Source organism: Typopeltis vanoorti, chromosome 25 (genome assembly GCF_054136105.1).
Source record: "Typopeltis vanoorti isolate ZY-2024b chromosome 25, IOZ_Tvanoo_1.0, whole genome shotgun sequence".
NCBI classification, from domain to species: Eukaryota; Metazoa; Arthropoda; class Arachnida; order Uropygi; family Thelyphonidae; genus Typopeltis; species Typopeltis vanoorti.
In genome coordinates, this window is record NC_143573.1 from 25,392,530 (window position 1) to 25,418,629 (window position 26,100).

The 26,100-nt window shown below is 35.9% G+C and overlaps 1 protein-coding gene across 1 annotated transcript in view; it reads right to left on the minus strand.

Moving 5' to 3' along the window:
• The window catches only part of LOC150092609 (inactive phospholipase C-like protein 1), a 571,653-nt gene that overhangs the window by 363,776 nt on the left and 181,777 nt on the right, over nucleotides 1–26,100 (minus strand). Inside the window, exon 11 of the mRNA XM_090414457.1 lies at nucleotides 18,793–18,910. Coding sequence (XP_090270583.1) covers nucleotides 18,793–18,910 — 118 coding nt within the window. The remainder of the gene's footprint in view (nucleotides 1–18,792; nucleotides 18,911–26,100) is intronic.

Here is a 26,100-nt window from a genome sequence, read left to right on the forward strand (position 1 = left end):
ATACGTAAACAACCTGCTCTCATTTTCCTCAAAATCTGTTCAGTTTTGCTAATGGCAGCATTCTCTGCTCATCCTAATCATATGAGAAACCTCGTATTAAAATCATCCAGTGTTCAACTTTCTGATCATGCCCTCCAAATGATGTTTTTTTTTAAATATAAAAATTTTACAGTGCAGCAACTGTAAAACTACTTGTCAATCTATCAATCTTTCAAAGTATTTCAAATTACAGTATAAAATCTCGTATAGAATAAAAATAGAAATATTTTTTTCTAAGTCGATTTTACATGAGCAATTAAATTACATAAAATACTTGTAATTAAAATAATGCATAACTCACTTTACTGTATTAAATCTGGTAATAACAAATGTTTAGAATATTTAAATAAGAACCACTAGAATTGTAACATAAATTAAGCTCAGACAGGATTAGGCAAATAGACCTAAGGTTAGCAAAAATCATGAAGGTCACCGGATTATGAGTTTTCCCGCCAAAATCCAACGATAGCGTGGGTGATGGAAAAAGCTCTCCAGTAAATCCGGGGGACTTAATTTGAAGAAGAGCCAAGGTTGGGAGAGTGATATAAAAGGCAGAAATTGAAGGGCCAAGAGACTCTTGTTTTGAAGTTTTATTCCTGTGCCAAGCCTTTTCCGAGGACAGGGAGAGTCGCATTCCGTGAGCAGTTCCGACAAAGATGAGAAGTTCGATAATGGCAGAGACAGTCCTTTCAAGATGTTCTACCATATGATTCTTCAATGATCTACGTGTATGCTGAATTATTGTTGCCGTAACCTAGTGCCCGATGGGAAATTTTTTTGTTTTTTTTAGGAAGAAGTGGAACATGCCTGTAAGCCTTAAGGATCTAGGACTGTGTAATGAATTGGCAAAGATTGTAAGTAGAATGTTTTAAGTAATATCCTAGATCGTGAAGTTCAAGCGACTGATGTTGGTTCTGGTAATTATTAGCATAGAAAGTACTAGAGAGATTGGAAAGCTGTACTTCAAGTTGAATGTGAATAGTAGAATATAGAGATCTAAGATTTGCTAATGTTGTATAATGCAAAAAAAACTGAATGTGGTTTAAGTTTTGCCTTTTTCTGTTTATAACGTGAGTGAAGTTAATGTATTTGTAAATGAGTGGAATAAGCTGCCAGAGTCTGTTGTGGGTGCTATGACGGTGAGCGAGTTCAAGGCAAGGTATGATAGATACTGTGAGAATGTCGTATAGTTGTGTGGACATGATGTTTAGGGTCTCCCTCAATGAGTCTAAGGACTCCCTGGAGTCACCTGTAATAATAATAATATTTATAATGTCTTTGTCTTAAAGCTTGAGCAAAAAATGCTTAAATGATCGTGTGGAGAATTAGACAAGTGACTGTATTGTCTCCATTGTGCTCTTGTTGTCTTAGAACCAATTACGTGATATGTGCTGTTTGAATTTTGCAAATAATTTGTCTTAGAATGAATAAACTAATAGCTTGCCTGATCTTGTTTTGTCAATGCACTGTCTCATAAAAATATCAAACCTGTGCGACCTTAAAATTAGAGAAATTGCCATGACTGACTACTTAAGGTATTATTTTTAAAACTTTGCTATTCTATAAGTGGTATAACTATTCTTCCTGTGCCATAACTTTAATTCAGGATGGTGCAGTCAAAAAAACAAATAAATTTTCCCTGAATTATATCGTGTAGGAAATAGTTAACACTGTATCTGTGAATGGCCTATTCTAGAGGTCTTTTACTAACAGCGCTAACACTTGTAGGTAGTATAAAGGATTACAAGTAGAGACTAACTTAATCGGCTTAAGATAGAAAAAGGTAAAGAGAACTTAACAGAAAGATTTAAACAAGTAGAAGTAAATTAGACATAAGGAAAGAGAATAAGATAAGAAAATTAACTCAGAATATTACAATAGTGCAGTAGTAACTCATTAAGTAAAATATGGAAACTGTATAAGGAGGGTGTGAACAAAGGAGTGAGAAGCAGGTTCTTTGCATGGAGGGTGGTTGGTGGGTGGAATGCATTGCCTTAGTGTGTTGTAGATGTTGACACATTGAATCAGTTTAAGATGTGGTTGGATGAGCATTGTATGCAATAGTGAGTACCTCCCACAATGAGTCTCTGACTCCATGGAGGTCGGGTGTTGATAATAATAATAATATAAAAATAAATATATATATTAACAACAGGAAAACCTCGGTCAATGCAATTAATTAATCCATCAATTAATGTGCGCTACGCCAAATCGTGTTAAACAAATACAATAATAGGAATTATTATAATTCATCCATCAGTTAGCATATAAATTTAAAAAGGAAAAAATACAGCATAAGCTATATTAGAGGATAAAATCATCAAAGTTAAAAATCAATTTCTTAAATTTTTATTTAATGTCTAAACATTTGACTGAACTACTGTTTTACAAAAAAAAATTAAGTTAAAAAGTTTGAATAGTGCTCGACTTTTATATTTCATACAATTTGCGCTAATTGGCGACAGTTTTATCAAGATTTCGGAGGACTTCAAAGCTTCATTCCATATCAGGATCAGCATCAAACAAAATTTCCTTAGCATGCTCAATGTGATTGAAAACTAGCTCAAGTTCTATTGCAGTTAGCTTCTTAGTTAATATTTTCTTCTTGTTCGCACTCTTCCTTCTTCTTCATATACATGCTGTTCTTCTAGTTGAAGAGATCATTCTGGCTTAACTGTTCTGAATGGGAAGTGAGCAAGTTTCTCAGATCTTCATTATCCAGTTCATTAAATTCAAATTCTTTTCCAATTGTGCTGATTTGTTTAATTATGTTAGATCTTGGATTTTGCACATGATAAACTAATATAGGCTTGAGTTTAAAGTCACTTTCTGCATTGCCTCCTAATAAAAGCATAAGACAATCTTTAGATACTTTGTATCCTAGTTGAGATGCTTCCGTTTTAGCTAGGAAAGTTTTTGTCAAAAGAGACCAGTTTTATCGACATTGAATATTTGACAATCGTCATAATCACCCTCCTGAATTATCCTTTGCAATTCTTCAGGAAACTTAGCCATAGAATCTTTATCAGCACTAACAGATTCCCCAGTTATTCTTACGTTATGTAGTCCAGCTTGATTTTTAAACGGTGAAATCATCCTAAACTTGCAATAAAGTTTTCATATTCCTCTTGAAATTTGGTCTCTTTCGATGAGGTAAAAATATTGAGAGCTTTTGTCTGAATATTCCTTGTACTAAGAAGTTTTTTTTTTTGGTTACAATCATCAATCCAGAGTGATAGAACACGTTCCATCTCAATCATTAAATGACTTCTATTTCTGGTGATATGCATGATTAAAGGAGCAGTAGAAACTTTTCCTTGTTCTTTGCTCTTATTTAATATAGTCTGAACTGTAGACTAGCTGTATCCCATTACAGCTACTGGGAAAAAATTTCAACTCAATATTAAAAGAATTCAAGATTGGCACTAACAAAGTAAGGAGCATCTATGGAAAAGAAATGGAACTAACAAAAGAATTGAATAAGCAACAGGTTCACATAACAGGTGTTACAGAAACAAAGAAAACAAAAACAGGTGAGATCTTTCTATGCAACAAATGCAAAATGTTATATTTAAGCAATAACAATCAGAGAAAAGGAGTAGCTATAACATTCAACACTAAATATGAGGATAATTTTCTTGAATGGAAGGCAATATCAAGTAAAGTGAAGTGGCCAGATATCAGAATATAGAACTGGACAATGACACTTTGTTGTGTCTATGGTCCCACACATAGTTCTACTAAGGAAGAAATGGAGGAATTTTTCACAGCATTAAAGAATGCAGCTGACACAACAAAAGAAGAAAAATTGGTCCTTGTTGGAGATCTAAACAACAACAACAATCATGGGTTCAACGCCTGTAGATGTTGGATGCTATCTTGGTAAGATTCTTCCACTGCATTCTATTTTGTGCAAGATGACTCAGTTTGTGTATAGAGTTTCTGCACCATTTGATGATGTCATCACCCCATTCTCTGTTTGGTCTTCCTCTTTTGTTCTTTCCTTCAATCATTCCAAACAGCAACGTTTTTAATTTTCTCTCAATGTTCATTCTACATATATGGCCAAATAGACACAATTTCCTTTTGATTATTTTCTGTATCAGGTTTTCTTTTGGTTGTATTCGTCTAAAGATTTCCTCATTGTTCACTTTCTGGATCCAGCTTATTCTCAAGATCTTTCTATAGCACTTCCTCTCGAATGCTAATATCCTCCTTTCAGATTCTCTCAGGCCTCACATCCATAGAGCATGCTGTTGAAGATACTTAGTGCAGTTTAGTGTGCATCTTTATAGCCTGGCTCTTCCATATTTTGTCTATGGCTTTTAAGATTACTGTTGCTCTGGCTATTCTAATTTTTACCTCTTTTTTTGGGTCCAAGTCATGCATCATGTGGCATCCAAGATATGTGAAGTGTTCCACATTTTCCAGTTGAAATCCTTCAATGGTAACTTTGTTCAGTAAACTCCTGCTGTCTGAATATCATTGTTTTTTCAAAATTGACATTTAGTCCATATCTTTTTCCTTCTGTGTATAGTGTTTGCAGTGTCCTTTCCAGCCTTGCTACATCTTCTTCAATCAGGACAATGTCATCTGCAAAGCAGAGGTAGTTTATTCTCATTCTATTTATTGAAATGCCTCCACCTTCTTCTTTGATCTTATAGTCTCCTTCCCAGATATGTGATGAAGATGGTTGGTGATATTGGGTCCCCTTGTCTTGTGCCTTGACTAGTGGCAAACCAATCTCCAGTCACACCTGCTATCCTGACTGTTGCTTGTGCTTAGCTGTTCATATCTTTCAACAGGCAGATCAATTTATTGTCAACACCACAGGATTCCAAGACAGCCCATGTTATATTTTGGTCAATATTATCATATGCTTTTTTGGAAGTCCAGGAAACAGCAGTATAGCTTTTTGTTCTTTCTTCGAGCTTTCTCTACTATTAGTCTTAGTACGAGTATTCCACGAGTACCACTATTCCACAAGTATTTGTTGCACTGTACTTTGATCTTTTCGAAATCTGGCTTGCTCATCAGGAAGATGTACCTCCATATGACCCTTCAGGTGTTCTGAAAGTATTTTCATCAGCACTTTGCCAAGATGACTCATTAGTGCATTCTTAAGCACTGTCTTTCTCATGAAGAAAAACCAAGACCGATTTTTTCACTCTTCGGAGGGCATACCCTGATCTCCATATTTCATTGCATAGCTTATGCATTTCTTTTACAACCAATTCTCCCCCATATTTTAGCATCTCACCTATTATGTTGTCATTTCCAAGACTCTTGTTATTCTTGAAATGTTTTATAGCTTTATTCACCTCTCTTCCAAGATGTCATTTTCAAAGATCTCTGCTGGTGGAGAGATTGCTTTTAGTTCTTTGATTACTTCTGCTGCAGTACGATTTATTTATTTTATTTACTTGACACCTCCAGGGAGTCCAAGGACTCATCGAGATAGGGCACCTGCTCTACAACTCCGTCTCCACCATTCAATCACCAACTGACCACAACTACACCAATGCCATCTACCGTCGACCATCACTGGTATTTCCACAGACAATCACAAACATCCATGCCCACGGCGGGATTCGAACCCACAGCCTTTTGGCTGGAGAGCGGATATGCTATCCACTTAGCAGGACTGATTTAGTTGATTTTTAAATAGTTCACTGCAATATCTTGTCCATCTGTGTATGATTTCAGTCTTGTCCATTAATACTTTACCATCTTCATCTCTGACTGCTATTGATCTTGTTTGCCACTTTCTACTGACATTTCTTATAAGTTTATAATAGACCTCTCTAGTTTTGTGTTCCCCATAGCACTCCTCAATGTCTTTGCATTGGTCCTCCAGCCATTTGGCTTTATCAGATCTTGCTGCTTTCCATACTTCATTGTATTTTTGATGGTATAACTGGTCTGCTGCCTCTGAATTCTCTTTTAAGTTTCAGTTCTCTTTTCTCTTGTACCAATTTCAGGGTTTCCTGAGTTATACATTTCTTATTGATCTTCTCTTTTTCAGGAATTACTTTCTCTACTGCTTTTTTTTAGTACTGTAGTCAGTAGTTCTGCTTGTGTTTATATTTTGTTGTTTAACTTGTGGTCTTAACCACCTTACCGACCATTATGGATCAAATACGCATCCTCATACGTTTCGTATCCATCATATATTTCAATGTAATATCAATGGTATTACAATTTTAATATGCACTTCCCATCCATGGAAACTTGAACATATATATACATCCTGGTCAGTAGCATGGTTAAGCTTAGTTTGCAGTATGTTTTGATATGCTGTTCTTAGCCTATTTTCATTTAGTCTTGAGATGTCTCTAACCTTTTGAAACTTTCCTTTGTATTTTTGTTTCAGTTTTATTCTTATATTCACAATCGCTAAGCTGTGGTCCAAATCAATATCAGCTCCTTGGAATGATCTGCACTGTTGAACTGATGTTCTCCATTGTGCTCGTTAATAGATCGACCTCATCTATTAATATCAGGTCGATCATATTCCTATGCCTGCCATCGAAGGAGCGCCATGTCCATTTATGACAATCTTTTTGTTGGAATTTGGTGTTGCAAATCATCAAGTTGTTATCAGTGGCAAATTCCAGAGGCATCTCTCCATGTTCATTTCTTTTTCCATATCAAAATTTTCCCATCCTGTGTTATTTAAGTGGAGGAATTTTTCACAGCATTAAAGAATGCAGCTGACACAACAAAAAAAGAAAAATTGGTCCTTGTTGGAGATCTAAACAGCCGACTACCAAATGATTACAAGACATATAGAAATGTTTGGGGAAAATTTGAAGGAAACAGCAAAGCTAATAATAATGGTAATACCTGCTAGATTTCTGCTCGGGATGAAGAATAGTTATTCCTAATATCATATTCCAACATAAAAATGCACACAAATTCTCATGGGGAGAAGATGCAAGGAATAAGAAAAGTCTCATTGCTATGTCATTGTTAACAGCAATGTTTACTCACTGGTTCAGGACACAATAGTATACAGAATATTTGAAAGTGGAAGTGATCACCATTTATTGTTGAATAGAATAAAATCGAATTTGATATTGAAGAGTGTGTAAGAGAGTTTTGAAATGAATCAAGGTTGAGTAGCTTTCAGATGTGAACTGTAGACACACATACACAAATATTATTTAAGAAAAACTGAAAGAGTTGGGAACAAGAAAAAAACTTTGGAGAAACCATTGAGCAATTCTGCCAGAGAGGCATGTGGGGACGTAATCTGCAAGGATAGAAAAATCAGAACTCCATGGTAAGAATAAAGAGGCAGTCAAAGAAAAGAAGTAAGCATATTGAAAGTTCCTGGCAAGAAAGTCAGCTTGTGCTCAGAGAAAAATATAAGAAAGCACTGTGTAAAACCAGCTAAACACAATTCTTGGGAAAATTTGATAAGAACATAGAAAATAAATATCAGGAAGGTGACATAATATTCTGCAGGCTGTTGAAAAAGATTGGAAATTGGGGGAAAGAGTACTATATAAGGAATCAGAGATTATAATGGTGACATGAAAACTAAAGATATTCCAGATGGTTGGAGTAATTACTCTGAAAGATTGATAAATGAAACAAGCAGTGACAGAATGGTGATAGAAAACACTCAACAGTTATGCAATCAAGAATAATATCAGTACTGGAAGTAGAAAAAAAAAAGCCATAAAAAATCTGAAATGTAGAAAGACAGCTGGAGCAGATGATATTTGATCAGAAATGCTCAAATATGGAGGTATAAAGTTTTACAGTGGCTACACTGCATAATTCAGAAAGCTTGGTTAAAGGGTCGAATTATGAATGACTGGAGTCAGGACTCCCAAAATACCACTTAAATCTACAAGTAACAAAAAAAATTTTACTCACCCATAGTATGAACAAACCATTGTTTCAATGTAAGCAACAAATGGAACATTGCTAATATAATTTAAAACAACCAATTCAAAGTATGTGCAATAATCTCTAAGATCTAATATGTCGCTCATTAATTTTGCCAGCCATTGTTTTTCCCCAGCATGTTACTTCTGTTCCAATTGGTACAAAAGTAATACATTACATATTACATCTGTTCCAATACCAAATGGCAATTGGTATCTGGAACCAACTACTACTCTTCTGGCAAAAGAAGTCTATTCATTTCACTCTCTCTAATCTATCAAAGTACATTTCAATTGAGTTTTGGAGAGTAATTATGCAAACAAATGCCTCTTGATTGTTGTCTATGTATCTCATATAATGGACAATGGACAAGTTTTTCCTCATTTGATTATCTGTAGAAGTACCAAGAAGAAAGAGATGCTTATCACCCATCTTCATGCTACCAGCTCAAAGATGGAGGTAACTCGTGTCATGTGCTGTTAAAATAAAAGATAAGTATTAGTAGTAAAGAAAGATATTTTGTTTATTTCATTACCAAAATTGTTTTTTTAAGTTTGCATTATTCAAATTGACATTTTTTTTGTATGTTTGTGTGGCATTTTGTTAGGATTTTATTCTTTCAGTATAGTTAGTATTGTATCTAACAGTACTGATTGCATTCGACATGGCAGCCACGAGTTTCAGCAATACACCCAGTTCCCCATCATTTAAAGATTATGTTATTCATACCATAATTGATGATTTTGTTGCTTACTACACCTGCAGTATGTATGCATTCTGTTGTTTAAAAATGTGGCAGGTACATGATGGGAATGTATATGTGTGCATGAAATGTAAGGTAGTGGGAGGTGTTGGGAGACATAGGTATCTTGATCTCAAGATTTTACAGATACTTGGGCAGTGTAGCAGATGGTTTGTCTGATGGCCATGATGGTGTGTGTGAATGTAAATTGAAAGCAGGATGTGTAGAGAGAGAAAAATGGTAACTGTGAGAATGCAGATTCTCAGGAATGAAGACTGAGTTGAAGAGGGTGATCAAAGATATAAGGACAATGAAGAGGTTGGCTAATGTGAGAATTGGTGTAAGAAAACAGCACCACACAGCAAAGGAGAGAGAACAAGAGTAAGGTGAGAGAACAGTGGAAGAGAGGAAATTGCAGAAGGTCAAGAGTGTGGAAGCAAGGAATAGTGAGATGGGAGGAGTGGGAAGGAGAGATTGGAACCTGTAAAATGGGGAATGCCAGTGAGAGAAGGATGAATGAAGGAATCTATTCAGAGTATCATGTATGGAGAATAAATGATTTGGGATGTGCAGAGTAAAGTGCCAGAGGAGTGCTTGCCTGGTGGAACAACAGAGAGTGTGGCAGTGAAGGAGTGAAATTGGGCAGGAGATGAGAGTAATGATTGGGAGGAATGACCTGAGAGGAAGCATGAATTGCGTAGCATGAGATTTGAGATTGATGTTAGACATAGTGCAGCAAAAATTTGTTGAAGGAAAGATAGTGGATGTGTTGTCCCAGTATGATAATAAGGAGCGAATGAAAAAGAGCAGTGATGACAAATGCAATAATAACAAGAAAGTGCATGTAAAGGGGTCTGGCATATGTGGATGCATGGAATATGAGAATAGAAAGAAGCTAATATACAAGACATGGATTGCATTTGAATGCAGAGAGGGGAAGGCATTAGAAATTAAAGAAATTAGAATTGCACAGGTGGAATGTAGCAGGAATGGCCTCATGGAGATAGTGTCTTGAGAAATGAGAGGTGTACATTATATTACAGAGCCAGGTGGAGTACGAGGGGGAGTAATAATGAGTATAAGAAGGTTGGAAATACACTAGTTTTTCGGTATACAAATGCTAGGAGAATTAGGAATAAATGGAATGAACTTGTGGCACTGATTGACTCAGTCTCTCCAAAGGTTGCTGGTATCAGTGAAACTTGGTTAAATGAGGAGGATGTTCTAACAAGGATAGAAATTCCAGGGTATGGCATCTCTTGGTAGGATAGGGATGATAAACATGGTGGTAGTGATGAAGTGTTACTCATGATAAGAGATAAATTGTGCCCTCTCAGGGTGGAGAATCACAATGAAGATAACACAAATGGCTTTGAGAGTATATAGCATGAGATAGATGCTTATACAATAAGATATTTAGTGGGATGTTGCTACACACTAGGGAATATAACTGGTGATAAGCAGTCAATGATTAGGAAATTTAGTTTGGTAAATGTAAATCGAGTGATCATTATGGGGGAATTCAACTATAGTGATATGAACTTGGCAGAGGAGACAGCATGAGGCAATAAAGGAACTGAATTTTTGGATTTCTTGAGGGACAACTGCTGTCTTAGGCAGCATGTGGTGGAGGTAACATGAGCAACAAGAGTTTTGGATTTGGTCACAGCATCAGAGGATCTGATTGTGATAGATGTCATACTTGTCCCCCTCCATACACACTGGCGAGAGTAACCATGTGTCCCTGACTTGGAGGATGAATAGGCATGTGGAGGTATCAAAAGAGAAAGAATTTACATGGAATTAAAAAGAAAGCAGCTATTATAGACTTAGAAACCAGCTTGCAGCTGTGATGAATGAAAGAATTTGAAGGAAGAGAGGGATATTAGTGCATGAGAGATACTTAAGAAAAAGTTGTTGACAGCAATTACAGTTGTTGAGGACTGAGAAATATAGAGTTCAGACTAGTAAAGTGGCTGGTATTGTAAGGAGAGAAAAATTAGAATATGAGAGAATACTGGAGCTGCAATCTAAGGAGAATTCCAAGGAATTTTTTCACTATTTGGCAAGTATGAGGAAAAATGATAGTGAATGGATTACCTTGCTCAATGGAGACAAGAATCGGTGATCAAAGCAGATGGCATAGTCAAGTTATTTATTAATCCCTTTATTAGAAAATTCCATTCTGGTACAGCAGGCAGGCTTTATTCCTGGAAGGATAATAAATTGTGAAGTGTTAGAAGAGGATGTATTCTGAATACTAAGTACACTAAATGTCAATAAGGCAGGGGAGGACTAGATGGAATTTCACACCTTTTACAGGAATGTGCATTGGAACTAACTGTGCCATTAGCTTGGATGCTAATGAAGATCCTGCAATGGGACAGGTCCTTGAAGAATGGAAGGGGGGTAAGATGGAAGTATCAAACTATAGGGTTGTTTCTACTTCTGTAGTTGTCAAGATTTTTGAGAAATTGGTAAGAACTCATATACAGAATTGGGCACATGAGGGCAATATTATTTATGTAGGCAGCATGGATTTGTTAAAGAGTGCTCTTGTTTTAGTACTCTGGTTATCTTTTACAGAGTAACAAGAGCAGTATATATGAGGATAAGGCATACACTGTCATTTTTTTTTTTGAGAGGGGGGGAGGGGGATTTTTCAAAGGCATTTGACAGGAGATGTCAGGTGCCACTGACAAGTTGATTTTAAGTTGCATCACATGGGTTTTGATATAAGGTTAGTATTGTAGACTGGATTGGTGATTAGCTTTCTGATATCAGAGTTGTATATGGGCGAGCAGTATCAGAGAATAGGAAGGTTACAAGTGGAGTTCCACAGGGTTGTCCTGGGACTGTTGCTGTTTAATTTTTATGTCAATGATAATGTCACAGGATTACAGGGAGATGTTCAGCTATATGCAGATGATGTGAAGCTTGAGAGAGGTTATTAGTAATAGTGCTGGTGTTTTAGCTCTTCACCATCATCATGCTTTTCAAGGATTTAGGCATAGAGTGGTCTGTTCCAGCTTTAGAAGTCATCATTGAATCTCTTTAGAGGATGTCCCAGTTTTCTTTTTCCTAATGGTTTGCAATTGAAGGCTTGTTTTGGTAATCATTCTGTTTTCATTCTTTCAACGTATTCCATCCATTTATGTTTATATTTTTTAATATTTTTCTATTACTGATTCCTGGTTTACTTCTTTCATAATTTCTTCATTTCTTTTGTGATTGGAAAAAAAGAGTATATTTTTCTTTGGCTCTTCATGAGGATTTGAATAAGATGGAAGGGTCGGCAAATGAATGGGAATATCAGTTTTATGTAACTAAATATAAGGTTTTAAAATTTGGGTTGCACAAATTGGATACTTCATACTCACTTGGTGGGGTTATACTGGAAAAAGTGGAGAAAGCAAGGGATCTTGAGATAACTGTGGACAGAGATTTGAAGTTCTGAAGTTGCAAAGGTTGTGGAACATCTCAGAGAATTGCTGCAATATTGAGGAGGACATTGACTACAAGAGATAAAAGTGTGATAATCCCATTGTATAAAGCTTTGATCAGACCACATCTGGATTTTTCTACTTAGATCTGGTCACTGGGATTTGAAGGGGATGAAGTAACTTTTGAGCAGGTGCAGAGACATATAACAGAAATAATATCAGGACTGTATACATGCTGATTAAGAGGACAGCCTGAGGCCATGCAGACTGCAGAGCTTGTTGGATAGAAGACAAGGGGGGGGGGATATGATTGAGATAAGCTATTGAAAGGTTATTATTGTGTTAACACTGAGGAGATATTTCATATGGTAGAGCGAGGACAAGGGGCCATCACTGGAATTTACTAAAGGGAGTGTTGAGTAAAAGGGCAAGAAATAAGTTTTGGCATGGAGAGTGGAAGAGCATTGAATACATTGCCTGAAAAGGTAGTGGACATGCAAGACAACAGATGAGTTTAAGGAGTGGTATGAGACTGTGTTGACCTCCCACGATGAGCTGTGACTCCATGGACGTCAGGAAAACAATAAGACTTGTTACTGGAGTCTGATTTTTTTAACTAATTTTTAGCTTACACAAATTCTTTACATTTCATGTCATTTTGATAATACTGCTCTACTACTGGGCCTATAAGTCTTCAAAGATTTATATGAATTGAACTTTATAATGAATTCTATTAAAAGGCACTACATATTTTAGAATCAATCTTTCTTTGGTTAGCAGCTAGAGGTGTCTTATATTACCTGAATGATTTCTGGCAAATCTATGCTGCAGATTTTTTGCTGAAAATTTAATGTCTAATGAAACTTAAATGTCTCCACTTTACAAAGGCCTTGGAAATCTTAGTGATCTAGAATTTCTGTCAGTAGCCCCCCAGGATATTTCTTATTCATTATAGAATGCAACTTCCTCTTCCTAGCTCATCTCCATTTGATTTCCTTGAACCCATTTGTCTTGGAAAGCATGCCATAATTGTTTTTAGTTGATGATCCCATTGTCTATTGTCTTAACTATTGTCTGCAAAGCTTTTTTTTTATACTTTCTGGTCCCTTAGCTTCTGTTTTGCAGTTTCATAGAACTAGAAAGTGTAGTTTGCATTTTCTTTCATTTGTTTCATAATAGAGAGGGATATTAAAGAACAAGAATGAAGTTTACAAAAACAACAGAAAATGGTCAACATTAGCAGTGGATTCAGACTACCTTTTCACAATGTAATGTCAATAATGTGGTCTGATCTATGACTCTTCTTTGCAAGATAACTTCTTTTTTTTTTTTTAATCACCATTTCTCAAACTTTTCTGGCTGTGGTCCACTTGTGCAAAAGCATATAACTAAGTGGCCCACTAGTGGGCCTTGTACCACACTTTGAGCAAGTCCATTTGCAATAACACTACTGAAAAGCCTTTTCATCATGTAAAATGTTCAATTATATAATTTCCCTAAGTTAATTCAGAACAAGAATTCGGTCAAATCAGAACAGATTTAAACTTCCCAGATAACATAATAGACACAATCATTAAGCATCAACTGAGATGGTTTGGTCATATTCAGAGAATGGCCCCTCATAGACTCCCATATTTAGCCCTGAATGGATATGTAGGAAGAAAAAGACCTAGAGGCAGACCAAGAAGTACTTGGATAAAGTTGCTGAAAGAACATTCCCATCTACCCAGCTATAGAGTCATAAGTGAGATGGCTAAAGATCGCAATAAGTGGAGAACCTTTCTTCTTAGTGGACTCAACCCATTATCAAGTGGATGAGATAAGAAAGAGAAGTTAATTCACATTGTACACTGTGAAAATAAACTTATTCCAATACTATGTCACTACTGCATTCCTATTTAAGGGTTAACACGTTCGCTGCCAACTACGAGTATACTTGTAGTGGGTAAACCTGCTTCACAAGCCAGCTACGAGTATACTCGTATGACGCTTAATGCCGGGAACGAGATTATTGTATTGACCTTGAAGAAGTGAAAATGCTTGGCTTGTGGGGCTAGCCTCAAAACTGTGTATTCTCATAGACCGTATATGCTCTGTACAAGCCAACTACGAGTATACTCATAGGACGTTTACCTCCGGTAACGAGATTATCGTACTGACCTTGAAGAAGTAAAACTGCTCGGCATAGGGGAGCAGACCATGCCAAAGTAGCGTGGCAGCAAACGTGTTAAAGAAGGTGTTGGCAGAATAAAAAGAATATAAACTGGTCTTATTTTGTATTACAGTTGGCAGTTTCTCATATAGAGAAACCTATGGAGAATTCATAACTATAAATTCACAATTAATTTTTAATTACAGTTGGTAGTGAAACAAATGAAAATTGATCTTCTTAAATTATGATTATTATTTTTGTTTAATGTTATCTCTGATTTTTATAAGAATGACAATAACTTACAAGTTATACAAAATGAAATGTTGCAGAATACTTATCTATTTATTTCAAAATTAATCTATGGACACATGGTAGGTGTGAGTTTATAACAGACAGAGAGATAAACAATGCCACCGGTTATCATAGATTTGAATTACTTCGTATTTGAGTAACAGCAGAGAGGCATATCTTTGAGAGTATCTTCATGCAAACTAACTTTTGGCAGAGACACACAGTCTACGAATTAATTATATAAGATACTATCTCCTACTATAATAGTTGAAAATGAAACTCCTTTATCACATTCATGGAAAGATCAAATAATTTAATAGTGAATGAGATGATGTTTTGTAAAGAAAAAAAAAGTGTACATGTGCAAAAAAATAAAAATAAATAATAATAATGATGATAATAATAAAATAACATGGTTTGAATTCATTTAGAAGAAGGCCGAAAATTCACTCACCACTTGTCTCCGATAACTTGCCTATGGCGAGGACAAGTGGATTTCCTTGAATAAAGGTTTTCAACCTTTATCCAAGTGTAAGCAAACAAAGTTTGCACATGAAGGCGCTCCTGCGTCTAGCTCCCACTGATGAGACCTCCATAAAGGTCGAAACTGGTCTGGGTAATGGCCCTTCTCATAATGTACAGCATTATGCATGGCCGTAAGGATATGTGCATTGTATTATGGCAGTGTTTCTCAAAGTGTGGTACGCGTACCCCCGGGGGGTACGCGAAAGGTCTTCAGGGGATACCTAGCAATTTTCAGCTATGTCATTAACGCATGGAATCATTAAGAAAAAAAGAATTATTTTAAACGTATATTTCTCAATAAATTATATATTATGCATGAATTCTCCTACTTAAATTGAGAGTTACTATCGCCATGATGTTCACGTCCTGGCGATAGTAACTAGCTCCCTGCGGTAAACAACATACCCTCCCCAACAGCGTCACTAAACTGAAGATGCAAGAAAAACAAGTAGTTTTATTGTATCACTGAATAGTGAAACATTTGCAGTCTGCGTAATATATTTCTCAACAAATAGTGCAATTAGAGAAGACAACTGGAATAAAAACAGCACTAACTAACGAATCACATCTCCCCACCAACAGAAACTGCTGTATAGACTCAAGCAAAACCACATGTTGATGGTGCAACATATGGTTTTGCTTGACACCACCCTGTTGTGAACGTGTTAAAACTAAGAAATATATAGTGAATGTGTTTCAGATATTATGGAATTCGGTTGAAGAGAATTAGCATTTCAACTCAACTGTTGGTTTGTCTTTGTATTTGGTTTGCGAAGCAGAGATAGCTGCTCTATCTCTATTGGCAAACCATTGCAGTCTGTTTCACCCTCTGCCTTTACTTTTCATTAGTTATTTGTGAAGAATTGTTCATTACGTATCTCAAGTCTTGTAAATTACTGGTAATTTTTGCTTGAAATAATAGGAAAGAAGATGAAGCTATTTGGGAGATGACTTTGACAATGCACACAAGGAAACTGTTCTCAATGCCAAAAGTATCGATAGCGAATAGGAGCTTCTTGGTAAGTCACACCATTTTCATTTTTTTTTCTGAAAACTTTAGTTTCCAAAAATCCCTATGTATATATCTCGCAGCATGATTTTTTAGCTTTCATTTTTGGGGAAAAAAGTACAAGTTATATTCGAGTAAATACGGTAATTTTTTTAACTTTCAAATTCTTAAGTATGGATCATTGGTTAAAGACTGGATTTATAAAACGCACAAAAGAGAGCAATATAACAGATACAAGTAGCTGTAAGCAACAAGAAAACGTTGATATTGTATCTGGATCAAATGAAATTGATAAGGGTGTGTCGTCTGACATCTCTAGAGAACCAACTAGGAAGAAGATGAAAAATCTTCATAAGTATGATATGAATTACTTGAAATTGGATTTTCATGGACGGGAAATGAAGAGGAACCTATTCCAAATTTTGTTCTATTAAAAATAAATCACATTTTTTTGTTTACATGAACATATAAATTCAAATAAAATAGACATTTACAATGAAATATATTTTATTTATTTATTATTATTTTGATAAGGGGGTACTTGGTAATAATAAAAATTTAAGAAGGGATACACGGATATCTGAAGTTTGAGAGGCACTGTATTATGGGATACTAAGGCAACCGATGTGAAGTTATTAGCCTCATGTTTGCTTACACTTGGATAAAGGTTGAAATCACTTGGATAAAGGTTGAATACAATTTCTTGGCATCTTTAATTCAACAGTATAACCAAGTGAAAAAAAACTTTCAACTTCACCACATTACCCCCCAGCTGAAAAAATCAATCAGTGTCTTCTTAGAGTTTGCCAATGAGACTCCAAAGTTTGGTTCTTGTTTTCAATTTGTTTCATTTTTTCTTCAATATTTGCATAGTTGAGTCTACAATTTACCTGTAAAAGCTACTCAACTTTAATTTTTTTCAAAACTTTCTTACTTACTCTTTTTAATGTGATATCCATGTTTATCCTGCTTAGTGATGTACACTCTTGTATCCTGAACTAGCATGCTGATATCACTATCAACAATGACGTAGTCAATGAAGCTATTTTTATTTCTTGTGTCTTTGCTCCATGTGAACTTGTGAACATCTTTATGTTGAAAAATTACTTGGCAATGACTAGTCTGTGTCCTGAGCAGAAGTCCAGTAAATGCTTGCCATTATTATTAGTTTGCCTTTTCTCCAAATTCCTATATGTCTGGTGGGATTCATTTCCTACTCTGCTGTTCAAATCCCGAACAAGGACTACTTTTTCCATTTTCTTTATGTCAGCTGCCTGTTCTAATGATTCAAAAAATTCCTTCACTTTTCATTTTCAGGAACTCCTGTCGAAGTTCTTTTGCTACAGTCATGACATCTGCTTCCATTCCTAATCGCTCCAGCCTATCCCGACACTTCTCACATACATCGATGTTTTCATTCTTCTCATTTAGCCAAACAGTCCACAAATCCTTCACATTCTTCGGCGCATACATGTAGCAGTTTCCACAACGCATCCATTGCAAAAAATCCAATGCAGAGCCAGACTTTCATATAGATGCCCTCCGAGCCGTTGACGTACATCTCTTGTTGGACGCCATCTTTAGATGCTGAAGTAGTGAAACAAACAGCAGCGAAAACACAATATATACCACAGAGTTTCAAACAATAACACCACTGAAAGACACTTGTATCCAACTGAAGCACAACTGCAGCACAATTTGAGACAAAAAGCCACACTGTACTTTAATTTAAAAACACATTTTCTAGCACAACTCAACACGACTGCCACATTCACTAGCAACACTAGCGCCCCATCAAAGGCTTTGATACAGCCACATCTGGATTACTATGCAGAGATTTAGTCACCTGGGCTTTCCGGAGATGCAGAAGTGGTAGAAAGGATCTAGAAATCAGCAATCAAGACTGTAAATGGTCTTTTGAATGCTCCCTGTGGATTGAAAACAGGAACATAAAACCTGTTTATATACACATCAAGCCAGCAACAAGAGGATGTGCTTGCCATCTAATTTTTAAATGTCATTACCTATGTTTCAATCATCAGGTTTTATGTTCCTTTTGTTCTTTATTTTAAATTCTTAGTTCTGCTATTTTAAATTCTTAGTTTGATTTTTTTTTTTTTTTAGTTCTTCATCTTCAAGCACCTTCTAATTATATACCATCTCAGACTGATCAAGTCCTGGCCCAAGTAATACATGATCCTCATATTCAAAAAATGCATACCTTTTATAATATAATCCCATTTATTTAGTATCTTTGTGACTTAGCTGGATAAATAAAATAGGGGTGCTCCATTACCAAAGAATAGCTTTGCTTTTTTTTTTTTTTTGGTTTTTATATCATACAGAAACATATTACTTTACCTTTACAATGCTGGATAATATTTTTGGAGGTAGTTTGCCATTCTGTTCCAGCCCAAATGTTGATATCTGTCCTGTTTTAATATACTAAATCATCTTTAGCCTATACCCTCTCTCTCTCTCAAAAAAAAAAAATGTAATTATTAAATTGGTTTTTATATAATTATAACTGTAAAAGTGTCTGGGCTACTTCAATCTATGACAAAATTTTCTAAATGATTATTATGTAATCTTATTTTACTTACAAAAAAAGGAATTTAAAGTTAATATCACAAATTAATCTTTTAGTGTTTAAATATCTGAGGAACATTTTGTAGTTAACTGTCTTACTTACGGAGATGAGACAAAAGCATAGTCGTTAATAACCTGAAGTACCTCAATTAAAGGTATTTTTGAAGTAAGTGTATTGCCATGGTACACAACTGGTCCACTCTGACCATCCCAACAGTCCACTGTAAAAGGGCAGAAAAAAAAAGTTATTACTTAAACTACTACTACTACACACACACAAATATAGTGATAATATTTTGCAAAAGTTTGGACAAGCTAGTAGTTAGATAAACTGGTCACTTTTTTTCTATAGATATCCAAACAAGAAGGGCTGCTTCATGAGAAAGAACATGGTGAAAACACAGCATTATATTTGAAATCAAAGCTATGAAATGATTGCTAAGCAGAGTGAAAACAAATGATCTGAGAGTTTTAAAAATTAAACTCTAACAAACTATTTTTTATTTTTATTTTTTTGATAATAAGGTGCGACACCTTTTGGCTACTTGTATATGAAAATATGACTTTGGCATTACTTCAACCCTAGTATCACCTCTGGGTCTGGCTCCCATTGATGAGACCTCAATAAAGGTCAAAATCGGTCTGGGAAGTGACTCTTTGCATAATGCATAGCATTATACATACCCATAAGATATGCGTTTTGCATTATGGGATACTAAGGTAAGTAATGTGAAGTCATTAGCTTCTATGTACGAGTTGCCCCAGTCCTGAAAATACTTCAGGTGCAAACTTTGTTTGCTTACACTTTGATAAAAGGATATTTAACAAAGTGTATAATTTCTTGGTATCTTTAATTTATGTAACAAACTATGTTTATAGCAATGGAAAGAGAAATTCAACATGAGTTGTTATACCAAAGTGATAATTCCAATGATGCCACTAAGAACAGAATAAATAATCAGATAAAATTGAAGTACAACTGAGTGTACTTCGATTTTATTCCACAAAAGTAGTACCCACTTTTCGTGGGCATTTTTATAGAATGTTTTGTAAAAATCCTTCATGTGTAAATTCAACTGCAGGTAATATGAATAATTTCAAAACTTCATCTGTGTGTGCAAAAAAAAAAAAAAAAAAGTTCAGTGTAGACTACTAGAAACAACAAATAATGTTTGGCAATTCTCAAAAATCAACATATCAAACCAGAGAACATCTGTAATAGTCAAAAGAAAGAACATTACACTAAATGATTATATGGATATCTCCATACAGTCAGAAGATTCATCGTGAGAGACCCATTTATTCACACATAGCCATCATTCAAACAATATCTATCACATAACTATTACGCTTTTTTTTTATAATGTTAGTCAAGTAGCTTTTATTTTATCATCCTACATGTTTCGCCAAATTTTCTATCAGCATCTTCAGGGAATACAAATTAGTAAGCTATATGAAGGTAACAGACTAGGTTATAACTGATGGTTCTAATTCGTACAAAAAATTAGTATTAGTATTACTATTTGGAAATTTTTAAGATCACCGAAAGACCCTCATTCATTCTACAAGTACTCTGGAGTATATAATATACCTTGCTCATGTGGTATTAGTTACATAGGTCAGACCTCTAGAAGCTTTGAAACGAGAAAGAAAGAACACATAGGATATGTCAGAAACAACAGACAAGACATTTCAGACCTTTCTTGCCATTTTGCCTCTACCAACCATCACATTGAGTGGGATAAGAGCCTTATGCCCTATGTAGAAGATAACTACCATTCAAGAACCTTCAAAGAAGCAGCTACAGTCGCCCGTAAAATTGAAAACCAAAACAAGAATCAAGGTCTAACCTTACTAGAAATTTGGAAAGCTTTAATCAGATCATTAAACATCAAAGAAATGAACTTAGGGGTGCTTAAGGGTCAAAGCTATATAACTGAGAGGAGACCTCCACATAGCCTTTAAAGGAATGCGGAGAACCGACCAGGGCTTCTGACCTAATGTCCAATCCTCACCTTCTCGTGGTGCACCCTGCTGGGAATCTACTTTGATACTGAACGAACGAGGATGGGCTGGCAATTTGGGATTTAGCTGACCAAATTGTATTCTTATTGGTTAAACCAAAATAAAAAATGATGGTACAACATGACAAAATTTCATGCCGGCTGGGGCGTCGCCCGGTTAAACAAGGCCCCCGTTGTTTTCGCCAGGGAACCAGGGCGAACAGCGAAAAGTCAGCTACTGGAACAAATCTGAAAACAAACCCCAACTCAACATCACCAGAGTTAAAGATCGGTACTATCAACGTAAGAAGCCTGAATGGCAAAGAAATGGAGCTAGCTGAGGAATTAGATAAGTACCAGATCGACATAATAGGGGTGACTGAAACAAAAAAGACCAAAACTGGTAAGATCTTTCTGAGCAATAAATACAAAATGTTATATTCAGGCAATAACAATCAAGGAAAAGAAGGAGTAGCCATAGTATTCAACACAAAATACGAGGCTAATCTTCTTGAATGGCAGTCAGTCTCAAGTAGAGTAATGTGGGCAAATATGAGAATGGGGAACTGGACAATGAGACTTATTTGTGCCTATGGTCCCACAGAAGGTTCTACTAAGGTAGAAGTGGAGGAATTTTTTGAGGCTTTAGAAAAAGCAACTGACACAATGAAAAAGGAAAAGTTGGTCCTTGTTGGGGATCTAAATAGTAGAGTAGGAAATGATTGTGAGACATACAAAAATATTTTGGGAAAATTTGGAGAAAAGAGCAAAGCTAATAATAATGGCAAATATCTGTTGGATTTCTGGTCAGGACATGGACTGGTTATTACTAACACCATGTTCCATCATAAAAATGTGCACAAATTCACATGGAGAGAAGAGGCTAGGAATAAGAAAAGTCTCATTGACTATGTTATTGTTGATAGTGATGTTTTCTCCCTGGTGCAGGACACCAGAGTGTACAGAGGATTTGAAATTGGAAGTGATCACTATTTAGTCTTGAGCAGGATAAAATTGAATTTCATATTGAAAAGAATAACATGTAAGAAAGTTTTAAAGCGAATAAAAGTTGAGCAGCTCTCAGATGTAAACTGTAGACTAAAATACAGAAATATTATTGAAAAGAAAATGAAAGAGTTTGAGAACAGGAATCAAACCTTGGAGATTCAGTGGCAAACTCTGAAGGAAACATTGATTGATTCTGCCAGAGAGGCATGTGGTGAGGTTGTGTGCAAAGAAAAAAAAATCAGAACTCCCTGGTGGACACAGGAAGTTAAAGAGGCAGTGAAGGAAAAGAAGAAAGCATATCAAAAGTTCCTGGCAAATAAGTCAGCTATTACTCTTACAGAATACAGAGACAAATGTAAGAAAGCTAAACAGAGTGTAAAACTAGCTAAACAAAAGTCATGGGAGGACTTTGGCAAGAATATAGAAAATAAATATCAAGAAGGTGGCAAAATATTCTGGAGGTTGTTGAAGAAGCTTAGGAATGGAGGAAAGAGTGCTGTAAAAGGAATTAGAGATGATAAAGGTGAAATGAAAACAGGAGAAAAAGATATCCTTGAAGTATGGAGTAATTACTTTGAAAAACTGCTAAATGAAACAAGCAGTGATGACAGCACAGTGATAAAAAACACTGACCAGGCATGCAGTCAGGAATACATATCCATACTTGAAGTAGAAAAAGCCATCAAAGGCTTGAAATGTGGAAAGGCAGCAGGAGTAGATGATATTCGACCAGAAATGCTGAAGTATGGTGGTATAAGAGTCTTACAGTGGCTGCACTGCATAGTTCAGAAAGCCTGGACAGAGGGACGAATTCCTGATGATTAGAGTAGAGCTCTCATAGTACCCATATTTAAAAAGGGAAATAAAACTGAATGTGAGAATTACAGAGGTATTTCCCTACTGAGTGTTCCTGGCAAGATCTATGCAAGTATACTTGAGAAACGGTTGAGAAGAATTGTGGAAGAAAAGCTTGGTGAAGAACAAGCTGGATTCAGGCCAAATAGAGGCTGTCAGGATCACATCTTCACTTTACGACAAATAGTCGAGAAAGCATGGGAATAAAGATCAAATAAAGAACAAAGATCTGTATTTAAGTTTTGTCGATTTGGAAAAGGCATATGACAAGGTGCCAAGAGAGAAGCTATTCAATACGCTGCAGTTATATGGTGTCAATGGGGCATTATATCAAGCAATACTTAGTCTTTATTTGAGTTGTGAGTCAGCAGTTAGAATTGAAGGAAGTACAGGAAGATGGTTTAATGTTAAATCTGGTGTGAGACAAGGATGTACATTATCCCCTCTGTTATTCATTATCTATATGGATCACATTATGAAGGAATGTGGTATTAAACCTGATATCAAAATTGGAGATGTTAATGTCAGCTCTTTGCTTTATGCGGATGATGTTATACTTCTAAATAAATCCGCTACAAGTCTGCAAGATTCTCTGACTAAATTGAATAGCTGTTGTAATAGATATGGTATGAAGGTCAGCAATAAAAAGACAAAGACAATGAAAATAGGCAGAATCATTGAAAATGTCAACTGTGTTGTGAATGGAGAACCTGTGGAACAAGTAAAACATTTCAGCTACTTAGGCACAATTTTTACTGAAGATGGTAAACTAAATATAGAAATAGACAACAGAATCAGCAAAGCTGGTATCGTGGGAAGTCAATTGAATAAATTCATATGGAATAAGAAAGAAATTAGTCGGAACACTAAATTAGCTGTATACAAGACTGTGTTCAAACCAATTTTAACTTATGGATCTGAGAGCTGGGTCAGAAGTAAAACACTTGACCAAAGACTAGAGACCGCAGATATGAGAGTCCTGAGAAAGATTAGAGGCGTGAACAGATGGCATCAATGGCAATATCATATTAAAAATGAGGATATTAGGAAAGAACTTGACATTGTCAGCATCCAGGAATGCGTTAGCAGAGCTAATCTCAGATGGTATGGTCACTTAAATAGAATGGGAGAGGAAAGATTAGCAAAACAAGTGTTCTCTGCCAGGTTGGCAGGAAAACGACCCAGAGGAAGACCAAGATATAGGTGGATTGATACGGTACAAAGTGCCTTAGACGATAGAAATATAAGATCTGATAATGTTGGAGTCTTGACAAGTAACAGACTGATTTGGAGGAAAATTGTAGATAGGAAGTTGGTAATGATGTAATTTTTTCATGTAGTACTGTCATATCCTGTACACCCCTTGAGGGTACATGGCAGGAATTTGATGATGATGATGATGATGAGAAATGAACTTTCATGATAATTACATCATGAGCCATAACGAATAAATCACGGGCATTGTCTCGCACAATACTAATTTTTTGTATGAATTAGAACCATCAGTTATAACCTAGTCTGTTACCTTCGTATAGTTTACTCATTTGTATTCCCTGAAGATGCCGATAGAAAAATTGGCGAAACATGTAGGACGATAAAATAAAAGCTACTTGACTAACATTATAAAAAAAGTGTAATAGTTATATACATAATAGTCAAGAAAAAATACCACACAATATCTATCACACTTCTTAAACTCATCCACATGAAGCACTCACAACCATCTCTAGCAGCCCATTCCACCCATTCATCATCCTCTTAGCAAAAAAAAACCTAGTCCTAACATCCTTGCTAACCACAGTCTTATACAACTTCCACTGATGACCCCCAGTTCTCTACCTTCTTTTCATGTATTGAAAGAGAAGTTTTCAGTGTCAATCCTATAAAACTCCTTTAATTACTTAAATACTTCTATCGCGTCTCCTCTTTTTCGTCTATCAGCTAATTTTTGAAGCCTACAGACCACTACAAACCTATTCTCGTAGGGAAAATTCCACAGACCTGCCACAATCTTTGTCCCTTGCTTCTGGATCCTCTCCACAACTTCTTCATCACCACAAAATCTGGTAGTCCAGATTTATGCACACTAGTACAGATATGGCCTTATTAGTCATATAGGGGAACAATAAGCTCTCTATCTCTGATTGTTAGTGCTCTTCAACAACCAGATAATTTGATGAGCTGTTTTGGTTTATTGGTTACCTTTGCAATATGCCCTCTAAACTTCCAGTCCACAATCACAGCCAAGTCCTTATCAGTTTCCCACATTTCAGTTCCATCGATATAATATGCAGCTTCTGATATCTTCCCAAATTGCATCAACACTGGCTACATTAAACCAGCAACCATTTACCCTTGCCCATAATGCTAGTCTGTTTAAATCTTCCTGCAGGATTCTCTGCATCACCTTCATTTACCAATGATCTTTGCAGTTTAGCATCCCTCCACATCCTTTTCTTTGTGTGCAACTTGTGCTTAATGAAGCCATTCATCCATCCAACTCTAGCTCTGATTTCAGGTCTGATACATTCAGATATTGCTTTCTTCAAACACCACTTGACCAACTATGCATTAACAACATCTCTCCTCTACAAATATTTATGCTATTGTTCTTCTGAAAGCTGACTCCTCAACTTTTCATAATCACCTGCTTTGTAATTCCACATATATTCCATTCTTAATAGAAAATTCTGCATATCTGGCAATCCCCCAGGTCAAGACTACATAATCACTTTCTCCAAGCAAAGGCAACATAGAGATTGGTTAATGTCAAGTTCTCTAATGCAATGATCAGATCCAGCACTCTTGAACATTGTGTGACTCCTCCATTACATGTTGTCTCAGGTAATTATCTCGACCTGTACTCATCATGTTAATTTGCAAGTGCACGTTATCTACATTCTCCTGAATACACCCTGGATTATAACAGCAGCCAATTACATATTTAGCCCTGTTGGCCTCTATTTCCAGGTATCCTCAAATGAACTGCCCTCTGAATCCTTGTCCCCTAATGCACTCTTTCTGACTTTAATTCCTCTGCTATCATTAGCAAAACTCCTTCCCTCATTCTGTTCCTTCTGTCCTCTCTTAAGATTACACTATATTCCTTGAATCGTATTCCCATGACGATATCATCCTCAGTAAACCATGTCTCACTAATGCCTATAATTTAGCCAACTTTTGGTTAACATAACTTTTGTTATGTTGATAAACTTTAGCATGGCCTGATTACTTGGTGTAATCAGGCCATGCTAAAATAGGAAGGAGAAAATAGGCAGAATCATTGAAAATATCAACTGTGTTGTGAATGGAGAACCTGTGGAACAAGTAAAACATTTCAGCTACTTAGGCACAATTTTTACTGAAGATGGTAAACTAAATATAGAAATATCCATACTTGAAGTAGAAAAAGCCATCAAAGGCTTGAAATGTGGAAAGGCAGCAGGAGTAGATGATATTCGACCAGAAATGCTGAAGTATGGTGGTATAAGAGTCTTACAGTGGCTGCACTGCATAGTTCAGAAAGCCTGGACAGAGGGACGAAT